Source organism: Protopterus annectens, chromosome 15.part0 (genome assembly GCF_019279795.1).
Source record: "Protopterus annectens isolate FY-2018-M chromosome 15.part0, PAN1.0, whole genome shotgun sequence".
In the NCBI taxonomy this organism is placed as follows: Eukaryota; Metazoa; Chordata; order Ceratodontiformes; family Protopteridae; genus Protopterus; species Protopterus annectens.
This window is the reverse complement of record NC_056749.1, coordinates 644,229,424-644,249,827: the sequence shown is the minus strand read 5'-3', so window position 1 is coordinate 644,249,827 and position 20,404 is coordinate 644,229,424. Positions and strand designations below refer to the sequence as shown.

General features: G+C 37.3%; 1 protein-coding gene across 1 annotated transcript; it reads right to left on the bottom strand.

Annotated features, from left to right (window-relative positions):
- Positions 1–2,275: 2,275 nt before the first annotated feature.
- Positions 2,276–18,812, bottom strand: LOC122789866 (putative protein TPRXL). The gene is made up of 5 exons (XM_044057299.1): positions 18,639–18,812; positions 16,120–16,204; positions 4,010–4,342; positions 3,663–3,821; positions 2,276–2,556 (listed from the first exon to the last, which is right to left on the bottom strand). Exons 1-5 carry the CDS (start codon positions 18,810–18,812, stop codon positions 2,276–2,278), a joined length of 1,032 nt encoding a protein of 343 aa, XP_043913234.1.
- Between the last annotated feature and the right edge of the window lie 1,592 nt (positions 18,813–20,404).

Below are 20,404 nucleotides of genomic sequence, written 5' to 3'. Positions count from 1 at the left end.
TCTACATAGCAAACAAGTATTCATAAGAAAACACATGATTTAACAAAATCCATACTTTTAAAGTTAAAAAGTACAGTATTCATTGGTAGTTGCAAGTTTTAACAAAATTCTTTAGTTTAAATTTAAAGTAAAGTAGTACATAGAATGTACTGGTTTCCAGTAATAACATTGGTTGAGACAAACATAAGTAAGAGGAGGTTGGAATTGGATGTTAGGGTTAGTTTTGTGAGAAATCGTTGGATGTGAATTTGGATTGTATATAATTGTGTATAACTGGGGTGGGTGTTTGCTGGTGAGGCACTATAGGGAGGAGTCATAAACATTGTGTTTTGTTTCTAATGTCTATAGTAATACATGTCTAACTCTGATGTTTTTACAAAGTCAATCTTTTTAAGAGGGAGGATGTAGATCAGTGTGTGTGTATGTATCTTTAAGAAGCTAACCAAGGGCTTACACAAGTGTATAAATACTGAGCACGTGCAAGTCTGACTGCCATTTTATAGTTAGCTGTTGAGATGTAAGCATGTGTGTACATAAGGTCTGTCTGTAATCAGTTCATTTATAATTTATGATGCTGCTATCCATCCTGATGTGTCTCTATGCATTAAAGCGTCTAAACAAAATGCCGTGCCTGCTTGTCCCTCTCTAAAATAGATGATAAGTGACACATAATATGGAAAAAGTAGGAGAGAAAGCATAATATGGTCAGCCTGAAGCTGTGCAGGAGCAAAGCCAGTTGTTGGTCAGGTGTTCCCTGAGGAGTAGTTTGAATATGTGCATGTTAGTAGAATTTAATATGTGTTGAGGGATGGAATTTCAGGACTTAGATAGTTGGTAGGAGTAGCAGACCACCTGGAAATTATTGCTGGACTTTAGTAGTAGCTTGTCACGCACTTAGGTTCTGGTAGTTAGAATAGGGCTAAAATTAGGTTTTGAGTACAGGTGTCATGCTGGAGAATGATGGAATGGGCAGTGGTTAGTTGAAGGATAGAGGTTGCAGTTCATCCAATTCATAGGGTAGGTACTAGGTTATCGGTCCTGGGGCCTTACAAAGCCCAGCCAAAGGTAATTTGGCTTTTGCCACGCAAGAAAAATTATTTTCCTGTGCTACTGTTGGAGCAGAGCCCCAGAGGGTGATCCCTTTGAAGGTGAATTCTCTATTTTCCATCCAATCATCAAGATTTTTCTGAAGAGTGCTAATGAGGAGCTTTGTTTGATATATAGATAGGTAGCTTATTCCAGAGTATGGAAGTCTCTGACAGAAATCTATCCTCTGGCATGCTGTTCTGTTTATTATTGTGGACAAGGCTTTGGTCCCAGAGCATGTGAAGCTTGAGGGATTGGGATTTCTTTTTAAGGGAGCATGTCCAACAGCTTTGGGTTTGACATGTTTTGCTGGTGTTAGGCAGAGATCAATTTCTGGAGTAGGCGATGAGCACGGAGTAGCTGGAGTTTTTGAGACGGCCGTATAGGTATCTGTTCAGGCCAGTAACTCCCCGTGAGGTATTTCTGCAGCCTTTCCAGTTGTTGATGCCTTTGAGGCATATACCAAAAGGCGCGTACCTATAATGGGCTTAATGAGTGATGAGAAGAGGGGGAACAATGACCTTTTTTTTCTGGATGAGAAACCTTTGTGATGAAGTGTGCCACTTAGAAGGATTTGACCACCGTGGCGGCGTGATTATCGTGCTGCCGAGAGACCACTGTCCACCTGTGTCCCAAGGTCCTCTTATCACACTTTTGGTGCGTTAAGTTTATACGTATGGTAGTTCATGGGTACAGATTTACAAAGGGATGACAAGCACTTTGGCATTGAGCTTGAGGCATGGCTTTGACACCAGGCATCTGTCTCAGTGAGGCCCTTTGTAGGATGCTCACATTAGAGTTTCAATTATGGCTCCTAGTTTGCAGTCATTTAACTTCATTAGCAAAGACCTTCTGTGTTAGCCTGTACTTCAAAAGTAGATGTGATAGAAAACCTGGAACTGAACCAGTTCAACTCAACTTGACTGGCTGAATTTATATTTGAGTTGCTACTTTCAAGGGGTCCCAGTGTAACTGGATCACTGTGGATTTAGAGGGGAGGCAGACATTAGACATCATTAATAGAACCCTGATGATTCAGAAGGATAAGGAGGACAACAAGAAAAAAATAGCATTACTCCTAGTACACCTGGATGATGATGATTTTACTCCTGTACACCCGATGATGATGACACTCCTGGTACACCTGATGATGATGATGATGATGATGATGATGACACTCCTGATACACCTAATGATAATGACAATGATGATACTCCTGGTTCACCTGATGATGATGAAACTCCTGGTTCACTTGCTGATGATGAAACTCTTGGTACAGCTGCTGATGATGATAATACTCCTGTACACCTGATGATGATGTTGATAGTGATGATGATACTCCTGGTACACCTGGAGGATGATGATACTCCTGTACATCAGATGATGATGATACTCCTGGTACACCTGATGATGATGACAATGATGATACTTCTGGTTCACCTGATGATGATGGTGATACTTCTGGTACACCTGGATGATAATAGGTTCATAGGTTGGTACTGGGCTATCTGCCCAAAGGCATAAATTAGCCCAGCCAGGTATTCACCACCCCTTTAGTAGTTTCCTAGACCCTTGTACTAGCAGCTAGTACCCTTGGCCCCTATCTAGTAGTACTGTTGGTGTGATCCCCGGTGTAAACTTTCTGTTACCTATCCACTCATCAAGGTTCCTCTTGAAGAGTGATAGTGAGGGGCTCTGTCTTATGTAGATCGGGACTCTGTTCCATAGTAAGGGAAGTCTCTGCGAAGGGAATCTATCCCTCCAACATGTTCTATTCATTGTTGTGTTGAGGTTTATATCCCTAGTGCATGTAGCTTGAGTAGATTTGGTTTTGCTAAGATGGAGCATGTTCAACAATTCTGGGTTGGACATGGCTCTGCACGTTAGACAGAGATCGCCTCTGAGAAAGTGGTATGCAACAGAGAACAGACTTAGCTTTTTCAATCGTGCTGCATAGGGCAACTGTTTGAGGCCAGTAATCCTCTTGGTTAGGTACCTTTGTGGTCTCTCCAGCTGCTGGAGATGTCTAGCCAGGTACATTCCAATTGGTGCATTGTACTCAATAATGGGTCTGATGAGGGAAGAGTAGAGGGGCACCATTACATCCTTAGATCTTGATGCAAACCCTTTCGTGATCAAATGGGTTACATAGAAGGATTTTCTAACCACTTTGGCAACATGGTTATCAAAGGAAAGCTGACTATCTACTTGGGTCCCTAGATCCCTTATTTCTTCTTCAGATTTCAGGGGATTACCTCCTATGTTGTAGTTTGCGGGTACTCTGTTTTTTCCAAAGGGGATTACTACACATTTTTTTGCATTTAGCTTGAGACCATGGCTTTGACACCATGCATCAGTCTCATTTAGGCCCTTCTGGAGGATCTCCATGTCGGCCGGAGACTCTATTATAGCACCCAGTTTGCAGTTGTCCGCAAACTTAGTCAGCCACATCCCTTCCGTGCTTGCCTGTACTTCTGAGAAGTATATGCCAAACAGGAGGGGCCCCAGGACAGAGTCCTAATAATGATAATACTCCTGTACGTCTGATGATGATGATGATGATGCTCCTGGCTCACCTGATACACCTGATGAAGATACTCCTGCTACACCTGATGATGATGATACTCCTGGTACACCTGATGATGATGATGATAGTGATGACGATGATACTCCTGGTACACCTGGATGATGATGATACTCCTGTACATCTGATGATGATGATACTCCTGGTACACCTGATGATGATTACAATGATGATACTTCTGGTTCACCTGATGATGATGGTGATACTCCTGGTACACCTGGATGATGATGATGATGATGATGATACTCCTGTACATCTGATGATGATGATACTCCTGGTTCACCTAATGATGATGATGATACTCCTGTACATCTGATGATGATGGTACTTCTGGTTCACCTGATGATGATGGTGATACTCCTGGTACACCTGGATGATGATGATGATGTTGATGATGATGATACTCCTGTACATCTGATGATGATGATACTCCTGATACACCTGATGATGATGATGATGATACTCCTGGTTCACCTGATGATGATGATGATGATACTCCTGGTACACCTGATGATGATGATGATGATACTCCTGGTTCACCTGATGATGATGATGATGCTCCTGATAATGATGATGATACTCCTGGTTCACCTGATGGTGATGATAATCCTGGTACACTTGGATGATGATGATGATACTCCTGTACATCTGATGATGATACTCCTGGTACACCTGATGATAATGATACTCCTGGTTCACCTCATGACGATACTCCTGATATTCCTAGATGCAAATAAAGCTTTTGATACAGCAAGTAGGGTAATGGCTGAATTTCCATTTCCTACTGAAATAATTGAATTAATAAAGAAAATATATAAAAGGGTGGAAGCAAGAATAAAAGAGAGGGAGATATTTCACCAGATGAACTGAGATTCTCTAGATGAATAAGGTAGGGATGTCTTCTTTCCTTAGTATTATTTATAATATATAAAGAGCCACTAACAATAAACGTAAGAGGTGCAAACATCCAGGGGTAAGAGTGGAAGGTAAAACCCGCAGCTCTACCTGTTTTGGAAGAACATTCCTATTTTCAGGACAGATTTGCACCTTCACATAATGTACATATTTTTTAGGTATGTCCAGATTTTTAGGCTTGGTTTAACCCTTAACACAATTCTCTAAATCCCCCACATTGCACAAGATTGTTGAAGCTGTTTAGTTCATAGAAACCCACACTACATGGCCAACATACTAGGGCACCACCGATTTAAAGTATAAGTGCCCATAACTTCCGTCTCCCATTTCAGAAGCAAAAATAAATAACTTTGTGATGTAGATTTTTTGGAATGTCATTCAAGTCTGCAGATCTTATTACGTGCCTTTGATAAAATGGATACATTTTCATGTCATTTCTGGCACGTCCAGTTTTTTTAATTTGTGTTTCTGACTAGTATCCTAAATTCCTAATGGTATAGGGAGGTACTATTTCATATTCAAAATGTATGCTAATAAGGTGTCCAGATTTTTGGCTGGATTTGCCTACTTTTCCAGAGCCTTTGTCTTTATTTTCAATGTTTGCATGTTAAAAGGTATATTGGAAGAGGAGACAGATCAGAAAAGACTAGCAGTGTTTGCAGATGGACATAATCTATTGCACAAATCCAGAATACAGTGTCTCTGTATTGTGAAATATTTGAAAAACGTTCCAAATGTTTTGGGGATATATAATAAGTATATATAAAACAAGAGTTATATTTGTATGCATTAGTGCAGTAATTCTCCTATCTTTGGGGCACAAAAAAATAAAGTACCTAGGAATATGGCTTAGGAAAGATGCATTAGTATTGGCAAAGGAAATGTAGGTAAAAACTTATCAGAAGATAGTCTGAAAGGTAAGAAAATTGAGGTATTGATAATTGATCTACATTGTAAGATACATGTAATGGAAATAGTTTTGGTCCCCTTAATGCTATTTGTTGGCAAAATGCACTTCTGTCAGCCAGGTGATAAGTTAAGATAAACAATAAATAAGAAACAGATGATCTTTATTTGGAAAGGAAAGAGGTCTAATGTTAAGTGAGATAAAATGATCATAATGACAAAAAAGGGGTCACAGGTTTGCCTGATCTAAAAGGATATTTAAGGTCATTTTACACACTACATGTAAAAGAATGTAAACTGAAATGGAAAGAGATGACGAGTCAAGGTAGGACTAATAGAGATAGTGAGAGATTGTGAGAGATTGCTTTATACGAAGCAAGTGTTGGGGAAAGCAAAAATAACCAAATAGAACATTATAAAGTATTAGATAATATACTGAAAAGCTAAGAGAGTGAGGGGATGGCAATAATTGTAAATATTGGCACTATTATCTTAGAAATTCTCAAAATGATTACCACTTTTAGGAGGAATAAAACAAAACATTGAGAAATATCAAGGGGTGTCCCTCCAAAATAGGGACAGTTGAGATGTCCCACAGCAAGCAGGCAAGAAACAATGAAAAGTACTGAAGAAAGTTAACCAAGGAGCTTAGGTATAGGGATCAAATAACCAAGATGGGGTAAGAGAATGGGAGGAGTAAACAAAACTGCTTGGTTTTGTATCAGGGAATAATAGCAGACTATAGATAAAAAGGTAGATAAAGAGAAGTGATAGTGAGTGGTCACCACTGGTGCAAAGGTTGTTGGAATCAAGAGACAATAGGGCTGTCAAAAAAGGGTGCAATCCATAAAGTGTACAAAAATACAAATTATATTTATAACAATAAATCAGAGAAATTCAGGCAGGACTGGGGAAAAAAGAGGGTGGGTGGAGTGTAGAGCTTTGATATATGCAACTAAATCAAGATGGTTTAGGATATTTGCATGGAAATACTTTCAATGCTATTTTTATACCAGAAGTGGATTGCAAAGGGATCATCCTGCAAGTGCAAAGTATGCAAGAATTGTTGTATGTCTGGGATGTGCTGAATTCTGTCACTTCTTCAGCAGACTTATTCAAATTATCCTATACCACTTCCATGAAAAATTACTTCATAAAGGTCATACTAAACTGCAGTCCTTTCTGCCTCAACCGGTGTCAACTCAGATGGATACAAAAGGCTTCATGACAATTTCAAACAGTATTATTTTTTTTTATTAAAAGTGTTTCTTTTAAACAATCATTACTCTTTAATTATTTAAACTTTGTTAGTACTAAATTAGGTGAAGACATGAACAAGGAAAAAATAAGATTCATAATGGAAAAAAATGCTTACATAAGAACAACAGATTTCGTATGCTTCAGCTAAAGTATAAGTAAGTCTTCTCCATATTTTCTGCATCTCTGTTTTATGTCCCATTCTTTATTAAAATATTTTCACATTTTACTTTCCATATCAAACATGCCCCTTTCAGCATTATCTTATCTAATGTCTTTAATCTATCCAACTCATCTTTCCTGTCAAGATACCCATATTAAACACAGTGAATGCTAATTTGACAAATGTCTGCTGCATTTACATTTTGAACAAATAAACCCCAATTCCTTATCTCTTCCACAGTCAGATTTGACATGTTGTAATGTTTCTTCTCCTTAACATCTATAACAGAACATCTTTCCACATGGGCTTTACATTTATACTGCAAATTAACAGATAGCCTTCTATGAATGAACCTCCACCCATAATCATGTAGCCCATTCTGCCAGTTCACTGATGTAAATGTATTCAGGATACCCTTCTAATAAATGGTTCTCATAACCTTTCAAACAGGAAATTCATAATATCTTCACTTCACCATTATCTCATATGTTTAATATTTAACCCAACATCTTAATTTTACTGTGTTTCTCCTTTCTATCCCCCCCCTCATCTCTTATATCAGCTCTTCATAGAACATTTCCAGAATATCCTTCACTACTCCTTACTTCTCCTCCTTCAGTCTAGTCATATAGAACATCTGAAATGAGGTTAAAATATGAGAGGATCAATTGCTTTTGGACATCCATTTTTAATAAGATTAAGTTTGCTGTTCCAGACTACCTCAAAAATATAGCATACATTTCTGATTGGCAATTTTCTTGCAGGGGCTATACTTCACTAAAGTTTGTTAATGATAAATCACTGTCTTCTTCATTTTATAGTAATACCTTCTATCTCCATTGAACTATAACAATTTCCAGAAGTTATACCCAGATTTTGTATACTGTTATTCTCATGTGTAATGCCAGCTAATGCTCCGTCTTCCCCCTGATTCCCTGCTTTTAACTTTGCTTACTTGTGCCCTAAGTTCTGTGAGTATTTTTTACTAATAGCAGAAATTCTTCTAATCAATTCTGTTCACATTGGCATGAAATCATCAGCCAAATATAAGGTCACCAGTACCAGTGCCTGTCCTTTATTTACATTGGCATGAAATCATCAGCCAAATATAAGGTCACCATTACCAGTGCCTGTCCTCTAATAGCAGTTTTTTATCTGATGTTAAATTTACCATTATTTTAATTAACACATTCATTAACAGACCCAAAAGCATGGCACTTATTGTAAACCCTACATTATTTGTTTCAAAATATTAATACTTGTTCCCACTTTTCCATTAACTTCATGGGCTAGTCATGCTTTGTTATACACTAGCAGTATGAATCCCTTCCCTAACCTATTACCCCAAAGCATATGGTATAAAACTGAATATGATACATTACTGGAGGTTGTGGAAATGTCACAGCTCAGTAACCTTACCTATACTCTTCTCTGTGTCATTCCTCTATCCTTCATTACTAAGACTAGTAACTTTCCACTATCTCTCCTACTTGCTTATAGTTCCACACTGTTTTCTAATACACTCTCTAGTATCACCTGTAACATTTTACTTGGTGCCTTATAGTCAATATGTATCACTGACAAGGGTCTCCAATTCCTTGTATCTGGCTGTCTCCCTTATAATATATAAATTTGACTAGAACTCCCAAAAACTATTTTGGCCTCAAATTCACCTTTGTGAATTATTTATCAAACAGTTCTACCATGCAAGACAACTTCCAAACTCCAATAAGTAAACCATTTTAAAAGAAAACATCGACACTTGGAGACCCACCCCCTTTAACTCTAAACGTATTTAACACATGATTTACTTCCTGCGATTATATCTTTCTGTGTATCTGTATTTGAAATTCCTTGTTTAACATCTTAATGCCCTTGTTTCCCTTCACGTCTACCTTCTTAATTCCCCACTAAGTTGCCTAAGTAAGTTTCTGCCACATCCAAAACATTTTTCAATGACACGCCAGTTTCTGTAACATTCTTCAGACTTCTTCTCTCCCTTTTAACTTTTCTAAGTGCCAGATGATGATAGTAATAATAACTACAACCGACTATGGTGTATGTTAATTGAAAGTCTAAAAAAACAGAACGTGAGAGCGTATAACCAAGCAGCCCAGGTATCACAAATTAAAAAAAAAAAAAAACGGATGATTTAAAACAGGCAGGACTAGATGTTTTTCAAACTTCTTTTTACAAGAAGTTTACATTTCAGCTATCTCCAATTTTTATTACCTGTTCAATTACATAAAAAGCAAACAGTGCTAGTGGCAAATATATAAATAATTCAAAAAGTATTTTTATTCTCAAGCCTAAGATCCATATCTTTGCATGAGCTTAGCCCTTTTTGGTACATCACTGTACTGAAGTAAGTTAAAGCTGTAATATGACAGAATCATAGGTATATTTGGCAATAATATGAAGTTTACAGTCATATGCAAATTTAGTTAACCAAAGGTCCAGATATTTCCTCTGTAAATCAAATATAGATGCTGATAATGCCAGATCCCCCGTGCTATCCCTGGGGGATATTACTGATTACAGTAGTAGTTTCAGGGTAGGAGCCTGCCAGTCTGAGAATGTGGATTCTGTCTTTTAGCCAATTTGCTGTCCACCTCAGCATGTAAGGGTTGACATTTAAAGTGCTTAGCTTATTAGTGATACTGGCATAGGGAATACTGTTGAATGCTTTGGCCAGATCCCAGGCAGAGACAAAATCAACAGCAGGAGGGTAGCAACCATCCACTAAATGACCTTAAATTCTGCTGATGATGTTGTTGGTGGTTTTCTGTTTTGGTTGCAATATCATAAGGACAATTTCCCTAAACTGTTTCATTTGTGTTCTGTTTATGTACACATTCTGTTGCACATTTGAGCTCACTTCACTGTACTGTAACATGGCACCGTGAATCACTACTACTTTACACCAATCTGCAAAGGGTTGATTCAAGTGAAAATACACACTGTGTATTACACAACTTGTCAATAAATCCTGGCCAAAATCATACAAGGCTGTTGAGATCAGTAGAATATATGCAAGCTCTAAGGGAAGTAAGGTCAGATTCTTAGAAACAAATCTTACATCCCAAATGGTAAACACTAGATGTGTGGGAAGTCTGAAATGAAAAACACCTTTCAAAATTGCTTAATTGTGTTTGGCACTAAAATCCAAGTTTAAACTTGCTGAGATGGCTGAGTGGTGTGGCTGTATAATGTGAATCATATTTGTATAGACCTGGACTTGAAGAACTGCTATACCAGCTACATTAAGGAATATGTTTTGTATGCAATATATGGATTATTGGAATATGTGTAGAGTCAAAGGCCTTGTGCGATTAAAGTAGGCAGTTTGACTGTTGGCCCTTATCAAGAGATTTAGAAGGTTGACAAGGTTTAGTGGGCATGACCCTGCCTATTAAAAATCCTAATTGGTAAGAGCCTAAGGACTTGTGGGCCACCTATGTCATTTTTATCAGCTTAACAGTTACCTACTCCATAACTTTATTCCTCACAAGGAGAAATACCAGAATACGTACATACCTTATTAGTACCTTCTTCCCCTCTTATGTTGGTTGTAAAACCCTGATCCTTGTAAACCACTGTTTCTTTGTTTCTAAGTATTGGAACAAAAATTGAAAGGGCCATTATGATTTCCACTTACACAAAGCCATCATAAAGAAATAAAAAAAAAATCCTCATTGTCACAGCTCTTTTTATAGGTTAGGAAAATAGTGAGGCAGTACATAGTCAAACACCACCATAGAATCTTTGAAGGCCTACTGCAATTACAGAAAGAAAGTCCAGATTGCTAAAAAATAAAAAAATTGTGCACATACACAACAGGTTGTACCTCACTGCAAACATCTTCAGCTGCTACCTGTCTCAATCCTTTTAAAATGTGGTTTGAGCCCCACCACACCCACTAAGGCAGAGAAAACAAGACATACAGAGACCCAACACAAGTATCTGATTGCAGGGAAGAATTTCCAGAGAAACAAAAAATAAATAAAACTCTTTCACTGTCACAACTCTCTTCATTACTTAGTAAATAGTAAGGAAAGCGTACAGTCCACTAAATATCACAGGGGAACTTTAAAGGGGTACTGAGTTAAAATAATGAAATTCCTGAATGATGAAGACTTGCCAAATGCAGAAAGAGTGATAAGAGACAGTTCCTCTCTGCACAAATCTGCAGCTTCTACCTATTTTTGTAGCTGTACCATCTGGCATCAAAACCCAACCAAAGCACAGTAAGTTCAAAAACAAATATCACAATGCAAAAAAAGAGCCTTAGTTGCACCTAACTGTCATTGCTGTTAAACAAAACACTTAACCTTCTGGGAAGCCTCTGCACTCACAGCCAAAAGAAAGAAAGAAAGCCCTCCCCACTGTCGTAGATTTGTTATTAGTTGGGAAAGTAGGGCAAAGTATGCAAGCCAATAAAAAAATCAGAGTAAGCTCTAAAAAGAAAAAAAAGCAGACAATACCTGACTATAGAAACCTGCATCCACTGCCTATCTTTGGTGTCCTAATAGCTGGTTTAGAGCCCCCCAATGCACAAGATGCACAAAACAAATAACTTGCAGCAGAGAATGCCTTTAGAAATACCAACAACTATTGCTACTATCTGCTTCTAGTGATACAAACAAATAAATAATGACATGCATTTGAGTTTCAGACTTCATACCCATCAGTAAATGTTTGCTACCACAAATCATGTTTTCTAACACTTTTCAGAGTTTACATGAGCATTATTTAAAATATTTCTCTATTTTTGGGCCTTTGTCATGCAATTATTTTAGTCTTTGTCCAGATTTCTTTTGCTAAGAGGTTGAGAGGCATATGTGCTATACTAATCACTGGCTTACCTTAAATGCTAAAAATTCAGTATAGTTGCCTTTAGAAAGGGCCTCTGTTTTTATCACATTGCTCTTCCAATTTTCAAAACAGATGCAAATGTCTGTGACTTGGTCTCATGTACTGATAACATAATTTCTTTTTGATCACCATATCTTGGTTATGGGGAGGATGTCCTTTTGTCTTACTCGTATGATTTACAAAGGTATGTCCTCTAGGTCCCATGCAGACTCAGTCCTTCTACACTCTTGTGTTATTTGCCCCATCTTTGAAAATTATGCCTCTTTTGAAATGTACCTCAAGAATCATCTTGGCCAATATGAAGGATCCCAAAGCTTTCTGACCAAGAAGATGGTATGTCACAAAATCTCAGATGAACAAAAGACTAAAATCCCTATCTCTCTACCATGACTCATATGAACTCCCAAAAGGTGATCTATTTTTAGCCTTTTAAGCATTGTTTAGTCTGATTTACCTTTGCAGAACTAGTGGTCTGTCTAATACTTCTGCAAAAGACTCCAGTCTCTACCACAAGATCAACAATGCCTACAGGCATGACAGTATTTAGCATAACTCCTTTCCTGTCTTTGGAATGAACTCCTTCTATATGCCAAGCAAGGTAACACATACTTAAAGGAACAGATTTGATAACTGGATGAGAGACCATAAATTCAGGCAGAGATATGTGGAAACAATCTTTTTATCAGTATTAACTGGCATACTGTTAATATTCATGGCTAAACTTCTCAATGGTTTCAGCTGTTAGCTCAGTCTGAACCCAAGAATCTCTGAAGCTGTGATCTACATGCGTTGAGCAGCATTATTTTACCTTAGCTGCTACCAGTGCTAACTGAATTGCACATCCTCAAAGCCTACGAACTCCTAAAATTTACAAATGGTGTCTGAACAACTGTGTCCTAATTGATAAACAAATTGTGGACATGTTTCAAGTAAATAATGATATAATCTGAAGTTTGGCCAGTGTGTTTTGTCTGCATGCTAAATTGCTTTGAATACATTGTCTTCCTGTACTTCTGTATACCAACATATGATGATGATGTATGATGTCACCTGCATGAACCTTTCAGCAATCAACCGAGGCTACATTGGATGTTTTCCAAGCATTTACCACACAGACACTCAAACACTTACTTTATTTTATATTACTGCATATTAATAAATGCACGTGGTACGCCAAGGCTAAAGAGGGGCGTGTCAGCACTGCATCTCCTCTTTCCCAGAGATACTATGTGGGAAGAGTTGTGTATAGACTAACTGCTTTAGGCAGACACTGTGGTCCATAGTATGCACTAGACAGAAGAAAATGGATTACAAACTGTGTGCCAGGTCAGGGCTAACCACGCAATGGTCTAAAATTGGCTTTAGTTAATGTTTTCACATTGACTAATGTCATCAAAAAATAAACATTGGTATTTGCAAGTTATAAGTGTGTTGAGGACCTGGCTATTCTGACCTATGCCATAGACCCATGTTATTGGTAAAAGAGGTCTATGTTCCTCTACTGGCTACCATAAAGCATAAAGCCCTGCACTGCTGGCTAAATAAGCTACTGGCTCTCCAGTGTCAAATTAACCAGGATTGGTTACCTAGAATAGCCATGACAAGCGACAGCTGAATGTAAAATCTATCAACATACTAAAAAATGAACTAAGGATTGTAACACTCAGTATAGATTCACTGACAGGACACAGCATGGAAGTGTGTGACATGACGGTAAGGAAAAGAGAGGATATCCTGAAGAAGAACGACAGCATCTCAGAACAGTATGTCTAAATTCAATAGAACAGATTTTCCGCTAAGCCAGGTATGGAAATGAGGAACATAAGGAATGCTGGTGGGGAACTGCACAAGTCTAGGAATTTAACAAAGGAAAGAAATGCAGAAAAAAGTGGAAGATACCGAGGATGGACCAGAATTAGGAGGAATACTGGCTGGCTAAACAACAGGCTTATAGAAAAGTTGACATAGCAAATAATAAAGCATCAGAGCCAATCTACCAGCTTTTGGAAAGTGAATCAGCAGATGACACTCAAATCTTTATCGTGTTGTAAGGCAAAGACAGAAAGAGAAATAAGATAGTTGTCAGACACCATTCAAAAGGAATGCCAGCAACAATCTGCTTAGCAATCCATAGGACATCAAAATCAGATGGAAGGAATACTTCCAGCTGCCTGTAAATGGGTATGTTGGTGGGATGTGGAATATATTTTTCTGTATTTTTTTTGCAGGTTTTGAACTTGACTGCATCATGCTTTCAGAAAACAGGTCAGTCTGAGGTGATATTTTCATAGACTTTGGCATTCTGGTTTGCGCTGAAAAATAGAATACTGGAGTTTGTACATCATTTTATAAACTACTGGACTATCTTTTGATTTCTGTCTAATTTGGGCAAATGATTGATAACTGACAACCCTAGTCCTTTGCACCTCGAAGGCCCACCCTGTGGTAGATTTCTGTCACTCTGTCTTCCAGTCTTATGTGCCTTCTGTTTGGCAATACTGATCATTTCAGTGAAGGGACAGTGAGTCTGCCTTATTGAGTGGTTATACCCACCCACCATGTTTATGCCCTCACAGCAAGACTGCTGCATCTGGTCTCTAAGTGGTCAGTCTGCTCCTACTCTGTATGCCATCCAAATGCCATGCACCTTGAGTGTCTGCACCAAAATAATTTCAACATAATGGAAATTCTCCATCCTCTGAATGTCAAATGCTATGGCTATGCTGAATCCTGTTTGATCCTAGATATTGCTATAGATGTGTGTATGAATACTGAGTAAATACAGTTGTGTAAGTTTACCATAATAGTATATGTCTGAATAGATCACCGTTACAATATTACAGGAATTGTCCTGTGAAGAATACTGTACATTAACCAGTTTACAACAGCGTGAGCTCCTTCTTTTTTGACTTATGATCTATGCGTGAGATTACGTGTTGGTATGTAACACAATGTACAAGTACAAAGTTCCTTAGAGTTTCCTTATTCCAGAAAAATCTGTCCAAGGCCAAACATTTAAGTAAAACAAACTGAGGTACACAGGAACAGAAGAGGATAAAATAAAAAAAATAGGTCTATCTTGGCCAAATAAAAGAGAGAAAAAAAAACAGGTAGAAAGAAGGAAGTAAGGTAAATATACTGTAACAGGCATCTCCTCAGACTGTTTTCATAAGTTCTTACACAACTGTACTGTGTTCTTCATTAGCTTATTGTTTTAGTATGGTTAACTAATGGAAAGATTTTGAAAGCTTTCATACTGATTGGGAGAAGGTTTGAGGTACAGAGCTAGAGTCCCATGTCCCTTGGAGAAATTAGCTGTCAAAACTAGTTCTGGCTGTAGAAAAATCATCTATCTTGTAATGTTTAGTAAAGATGTAGATGAATGGCCAAGTGGTTGCTTTCAGAATAGTTCTTGAATCGAGATCATTAAAAAAGGCTATTCCTGAATATGCATCAGCTCTAATTAAATATGTTTTGACCAGGCCTTGGTGGCATTTTCCATGGAAAGTTTAATAACATAATGATAAAGCAATAGAACTCCACCTGGAGATGGTTAGTTCTGACACAGGTGAACCTATCTTTTTTCCTTCAAAGGAAACAGACTAGTGGCCTGCAGAAATTTGTTTTGTTTAAATAGAATTTAGTTTTCTGTGAATGCTAAGTAAATGAAGAATTATTCCCCCCACCCTATTTTAAGGGTGAGGAAAATATAGGAAGATGAATGGATTGGTTTAAAAACATTTCATTTACCATTATGGGCATAAAAGGATTAGCTGGGTGTGTGACCCTCTCCTTATGAAAAATCAAGGAAGGGCGGAGAAGACATATAAGCTTGTAATTTTGAAACTTTTAGCAGATGTGAAAACCACTAACAAGAATGTCATCCAGGTGCAGAGCTGTAAAGAAGTAGAGGAGGTTGGTTCAAATGGAGGAAGGGTTAGCTTTTCCAATGCATATTTCATGTCCCAAGGAGAAGGAAAGAATTTTTCTTAGTCCTGATATGAACAACGCCCTTCAGAAAACAGTTGAACTCATAATATGAAAAAAGAAGGTTATCTACAAGAAACAGGCAGAAATTTGTAGTAAATGACCCTTAATAGATGACTATTACAACCCTTCTTTTAAGCACCTCACACATATTTAAAGAAAATGGGAATACCCAATTGATGAGTCCTGTCCTGTCTTATGGCACCAGCTAGAAAATCTCTTCCCTTTGGAAATTAAGGTTTTCCTGTTGCATGTTTTCTTGCCTCCTTCATTACCTGCAGTATGTCCTGAGAAAAGAGGTGCCTTAAGGGAATTAGAAGCATATTATCCAAACTATTAAACTAACAGTTTGTAGGTTCAGAAGAATGAGTCAGCAATTTTGTTGTGAGAGTTGGTCCATCCTCTGGGTAATGTGTGGTGATTGCCCTTCGCTAGATGAAAAAAAAAAAAAAAGGTGGAGAACCACTCTTGTCTGGATCAAAGGGGACTCGCCAGCATCATTTTTGGGTGTCCTCCTTGATATTCATATGGACCTTTGGAATGATCAGAAAGACAGTGATTTTCCTTACCATGAGATTGATAAGGTGTCTATGCTTACCTGCATGAAAGTCTGGAGCAGAACAGTTTGGGCTGTCTGTTCAGAGTGGACACAAAAAGATCTATCTGACGTTCTCCTCAAGTGATGGACAATTTGTAGGAAGGCTTCCCTGTTTACATCCATTCCTGAGGCTCCGCCTTGAATCTCTCAGGTAACCTGCTATTGAGTTCATCTCTGAGGAGATGTTATTTAATAAACAGATTGTGATGAATAGCAATATACTAAGCCACCATGGCTAGCCTGCAAAGATGACAGGGTTTTCTTCCCTGCTGTTTGTTTATATACCACATAACTGTGAAACTGTCTCTCAGGACTTGTAAGGTTCCTAGAGACCAGAGGTAGTGAAAGGTCTGTAGGGTATGATCATAGCTTGTATTTGTTTTATATTTATGTGTTTGTGCTTGTCTTGCATAGCCCATACTCTTTGGACTTTTATGCCCATTGTAAAGGCTACAGAAACCAAGTTTGAGAGAGATCTATTGAAACTTTGTGATGGGGAGCAGGGACCAGAAAAGGTATTCCTGTACTGAGTTATCTAGTTGGTCCATCAATGGAATTCATTCTTGTAGAAGTTATTTCCAGAACTAAAAATGATTGAAAGTAAGAAGTCAGTGACTGGATTTTTCTCCGAGTCAGAAAATCCACCATGCAAGATATACCCGACTGACAGGCTAGGAAAAATAGGTTATGAGAAGACTGTAGGGTGAATTTTTTCAGAGTGAACTTAGGCAAAAAAGCTGGCTATTGTGAGTTTTATGTCCTGAAGGATAATTTGTCTTGTGTGTGCTAAAGTAGCCTGGATCATAAGGTCATCAAAATAAGGTTAGACATGGGAACCTTGGCATTTACAGAATGTTCCCACTAGTGTCAGACTTTTTGTGAATACTCTTGGAGGTGTAGAAAGACAAAAGGGCAACACAGCTAAAAATTAAATCCCAAAGCACAAAATCTTTTTATTAATATTATATTTATTATTACAAAACTTTCAAGACACAAACCTTGTTAAATACCAACCATCGTAAAATACATCTGTGTGAATATTCAAGAAACATATCCAAGAAGATTAACGTGAAAACCATTCATTCCAAAATCATTGACTATAACATTCCAATATATTTAATTTTTCATACAAATTTAAATCTGTAATGTCTTTAACTTTGATCCTTTCTATGAAGGTCCTAAATTATGCTCATGAACTGAGATTGTATATTATATCACAAAATCTTAAGAACTATCTGTGATTTGAATGATGAGTAAGAAGGTAGATATCCTTCAGATACAAGCTAACTTGACAAGCTCATAGAAAAAAATCAGAGAAAGTAAGCTTTGGAGAAATAACATCTTGAATTCTTAGATATTTTCAAAAGTGGTTAGGATGGTTAAGTCGTAAGTACATCTCCATGTGCCCTGTTTTCTTTGTAGTAGAAATATCCTGGGGGAATAACACTGTCTCTAATGTATCACTATCTGCTATACCCAAATCTTCTGATAGTAAAAAACAATCAACTTCAGACCCAACTGCCCTGTTTCTATAAGTCCATTGACTTTTACTCCACAAAGCTAACTTACTACATTTTATCACTTGTAATTTTTAACACATTTCCTTTTCTTTTTACATTTCCCCTTAAATCACAGCTACAGTCTTCTGCAATAATAATTGCCATGTTAACCACCACATGATCTAATATTTGATGAGACAGATTCTCTCTTTCCTTGCCATTTGTACATACATATATTGCAATAATTCTTTAAAAAATTCTCTTTACCTCACATCCACACTTACCCTTCCCATCCTTACCAATGTTGCATCTAATATTCTTACTTTTTTTACACAATACATCACTCCAGAACAGCATCCACTTCCTAAATTCCATATTATTTTTCTGCCTCACAACTTTTCTGTTTGCAATCATTCTTTACTTCTCAGGGGTCATACATCCTCAGTAAGACTGATAACTACATCACATCATCACTTCAGTATCCCTATCCATCTTACAATATTAATAATACTATTCACACTCACTGAAAGTACTCTAAAATTATTACTGCTCTTTCTTTTTAATTTTATGATAAGTATCACAATTGTTGTTTTCTTGTTTTTATTCTTTCAGCAATTGAATACTTCTCTGAGTTTATGTACAATTATTCTTTAATCTTCAGAATCAATTGTGTCATTATTTTCATTAACTGAAACATCTAAAACCACTCCTTACCTTTCTTTTCAGTCTTTGCTAATGCATTTTTAAATTTCTTTTTCTCATACTTACCCTAGCACCTCTCAGATTTATTTTCCTGGCATCCTTTACATTCCCTTCACAAACACCTGACCTGCCACTTTCAATTTCTTCTTTGTTTTCAATGCTCTCAGTACTGGTATCTTCATTCTCCTGAAATATAAAATTTTTACCCAAGTCATCTTTTATTATTTCATCCTCTTTCATTAACACTCCTTCCCCCTTTCCCCTCCTACTGCCTTATTACTTTCAAACATTACAGGGCTTTCTTAATCATCCTATTCTACATAATATTGCTTCTTCTTTTTAAAATCAAACCAAAAATACCTATTCACTTTTACATATTCTACATTCCTTTTATGCTGATTCATCATATGACCTTTCTCCCTGCATTAATTCCATCTTATTTTTGTACACTTATTTATCAGATTATTGAAATCCACACGATAAAAATAAGTTTTTGGCTGTCCCATATACCTAATTATTCCTCTGTTTCCATCTATATACATAACAATTGGTAAATGCTTTATCACATCTTTTTCATGTTTTAAAATAACATCCTACCCTCATTTGAAATATAGCTCTCATGTATAACTTTCACAATATCTGAAACTGAATAACACATAAATTAAAAATATTTTAACATCTTTTAAATCCATTTCATCAGTACAAAACTGAATACTTTTTTAATTCAGTCCTGTAGAACATATAGTATGCTGTATCTTTAAGAAGCAGTTCAGGTTGTGCACGTGCATATGAGAGAGAGCACGTGCAAGGCAGCAGTGCCATTTTAGGAGAGCAGCCAGAAAGATAACATCTAAGCATGCAGTAGCAGAGCATGACAGAAACCTCAGGGAAGTTTGAACAGAGCACGTGAAGTGAATCTAAAGCTCAGTCCTTTGAAGTGGAAATTCAAGCTACCAGAAGTGGCCTACATACATTTATTTACCAGTTCAGGCTTAAGACCAGATCCTTCTAAACAAACAGCCATTCTTGAAATGCCAACTGTTGACGATGTCCAAGCCTTACAGCATTTTCTTGGTATGGTCAGTCAATTATTTGGGCAAGTTTATACCAGACTTCAGTGAATTATCATTGTCCTTAAGAGAACTGACATGCAAAAACATTGCATGGTCATGATTAGAACAACACCAAAGAGCATTTGATGTCCTGAAACAGAAAATTGCCAGCCCACCTATGTTAGGCTACTATGATATTCACAAACTGGTAGTTCTTTCCTGTGATGCATCAAATTTTGGTCTTGGCACAGTTATTCTCCAAGAAAGTAGACCAATAGCCTATGGGTCAAGAACTATTACCCAGACTGAGATGCAGTATGCTCAAATTGAGAAGGAACTTTTGGCAATTGTGTTCGCATGTTCAAAATTCCACAATTATATTTATGGTTGAGCTATCCAGATAGAAACTGATCATCAGCCTCATAACTATTTTAAAGACGCTTATGTACACAGCTCCAGCAAGACTACAAAGAATGATTTTTAGATTGTAAATGTACAACTTCAAAATGGTCTATACTAAAGGCAAACTTCTTTATCTGGCTGATACCTTATTTAGATCACCCAGAAATACTACAGAAAAGCTACATGCAGAACATTTTGACTTTGATGTCATGGAAGTGTGTAATTTTTCATCTACAAGACTTGATGAGCTGAGAGATCATACAAAGACTGATCCAATTTTGCAAAAGCTCAACCACTTCATCTGTGTTGGATGGCCATCAAAGCATTCCTGCGTACCATTAGACGTGCAACCTTATTTTCCATACAGAGACGAGATGC

Bases quoted from the DNA above. Each gene is read 5' to 3' on its own strand.
- LOC122789866 (XM_044057299.1), bottom strand. From the start codon at position 18,812: ATGAAAGAGGATGAAATAATAAAAGATGACTTGGGTAAAAATTTTATA. The intron at 4,343-16,119 runs GTTAGTTTAATA...CATTATCATCAG, and splicing joins TTCTTCTGAACCTACAAACT to GTGTACCAGGAGTATCATCA. The intron at 3,822-4,009 runs GTGAACCAGAAG...AATCATCATCAG, and splicing joins AGTATCACCATCATCATCAG to GTGTACCAGGAGTATCATCA.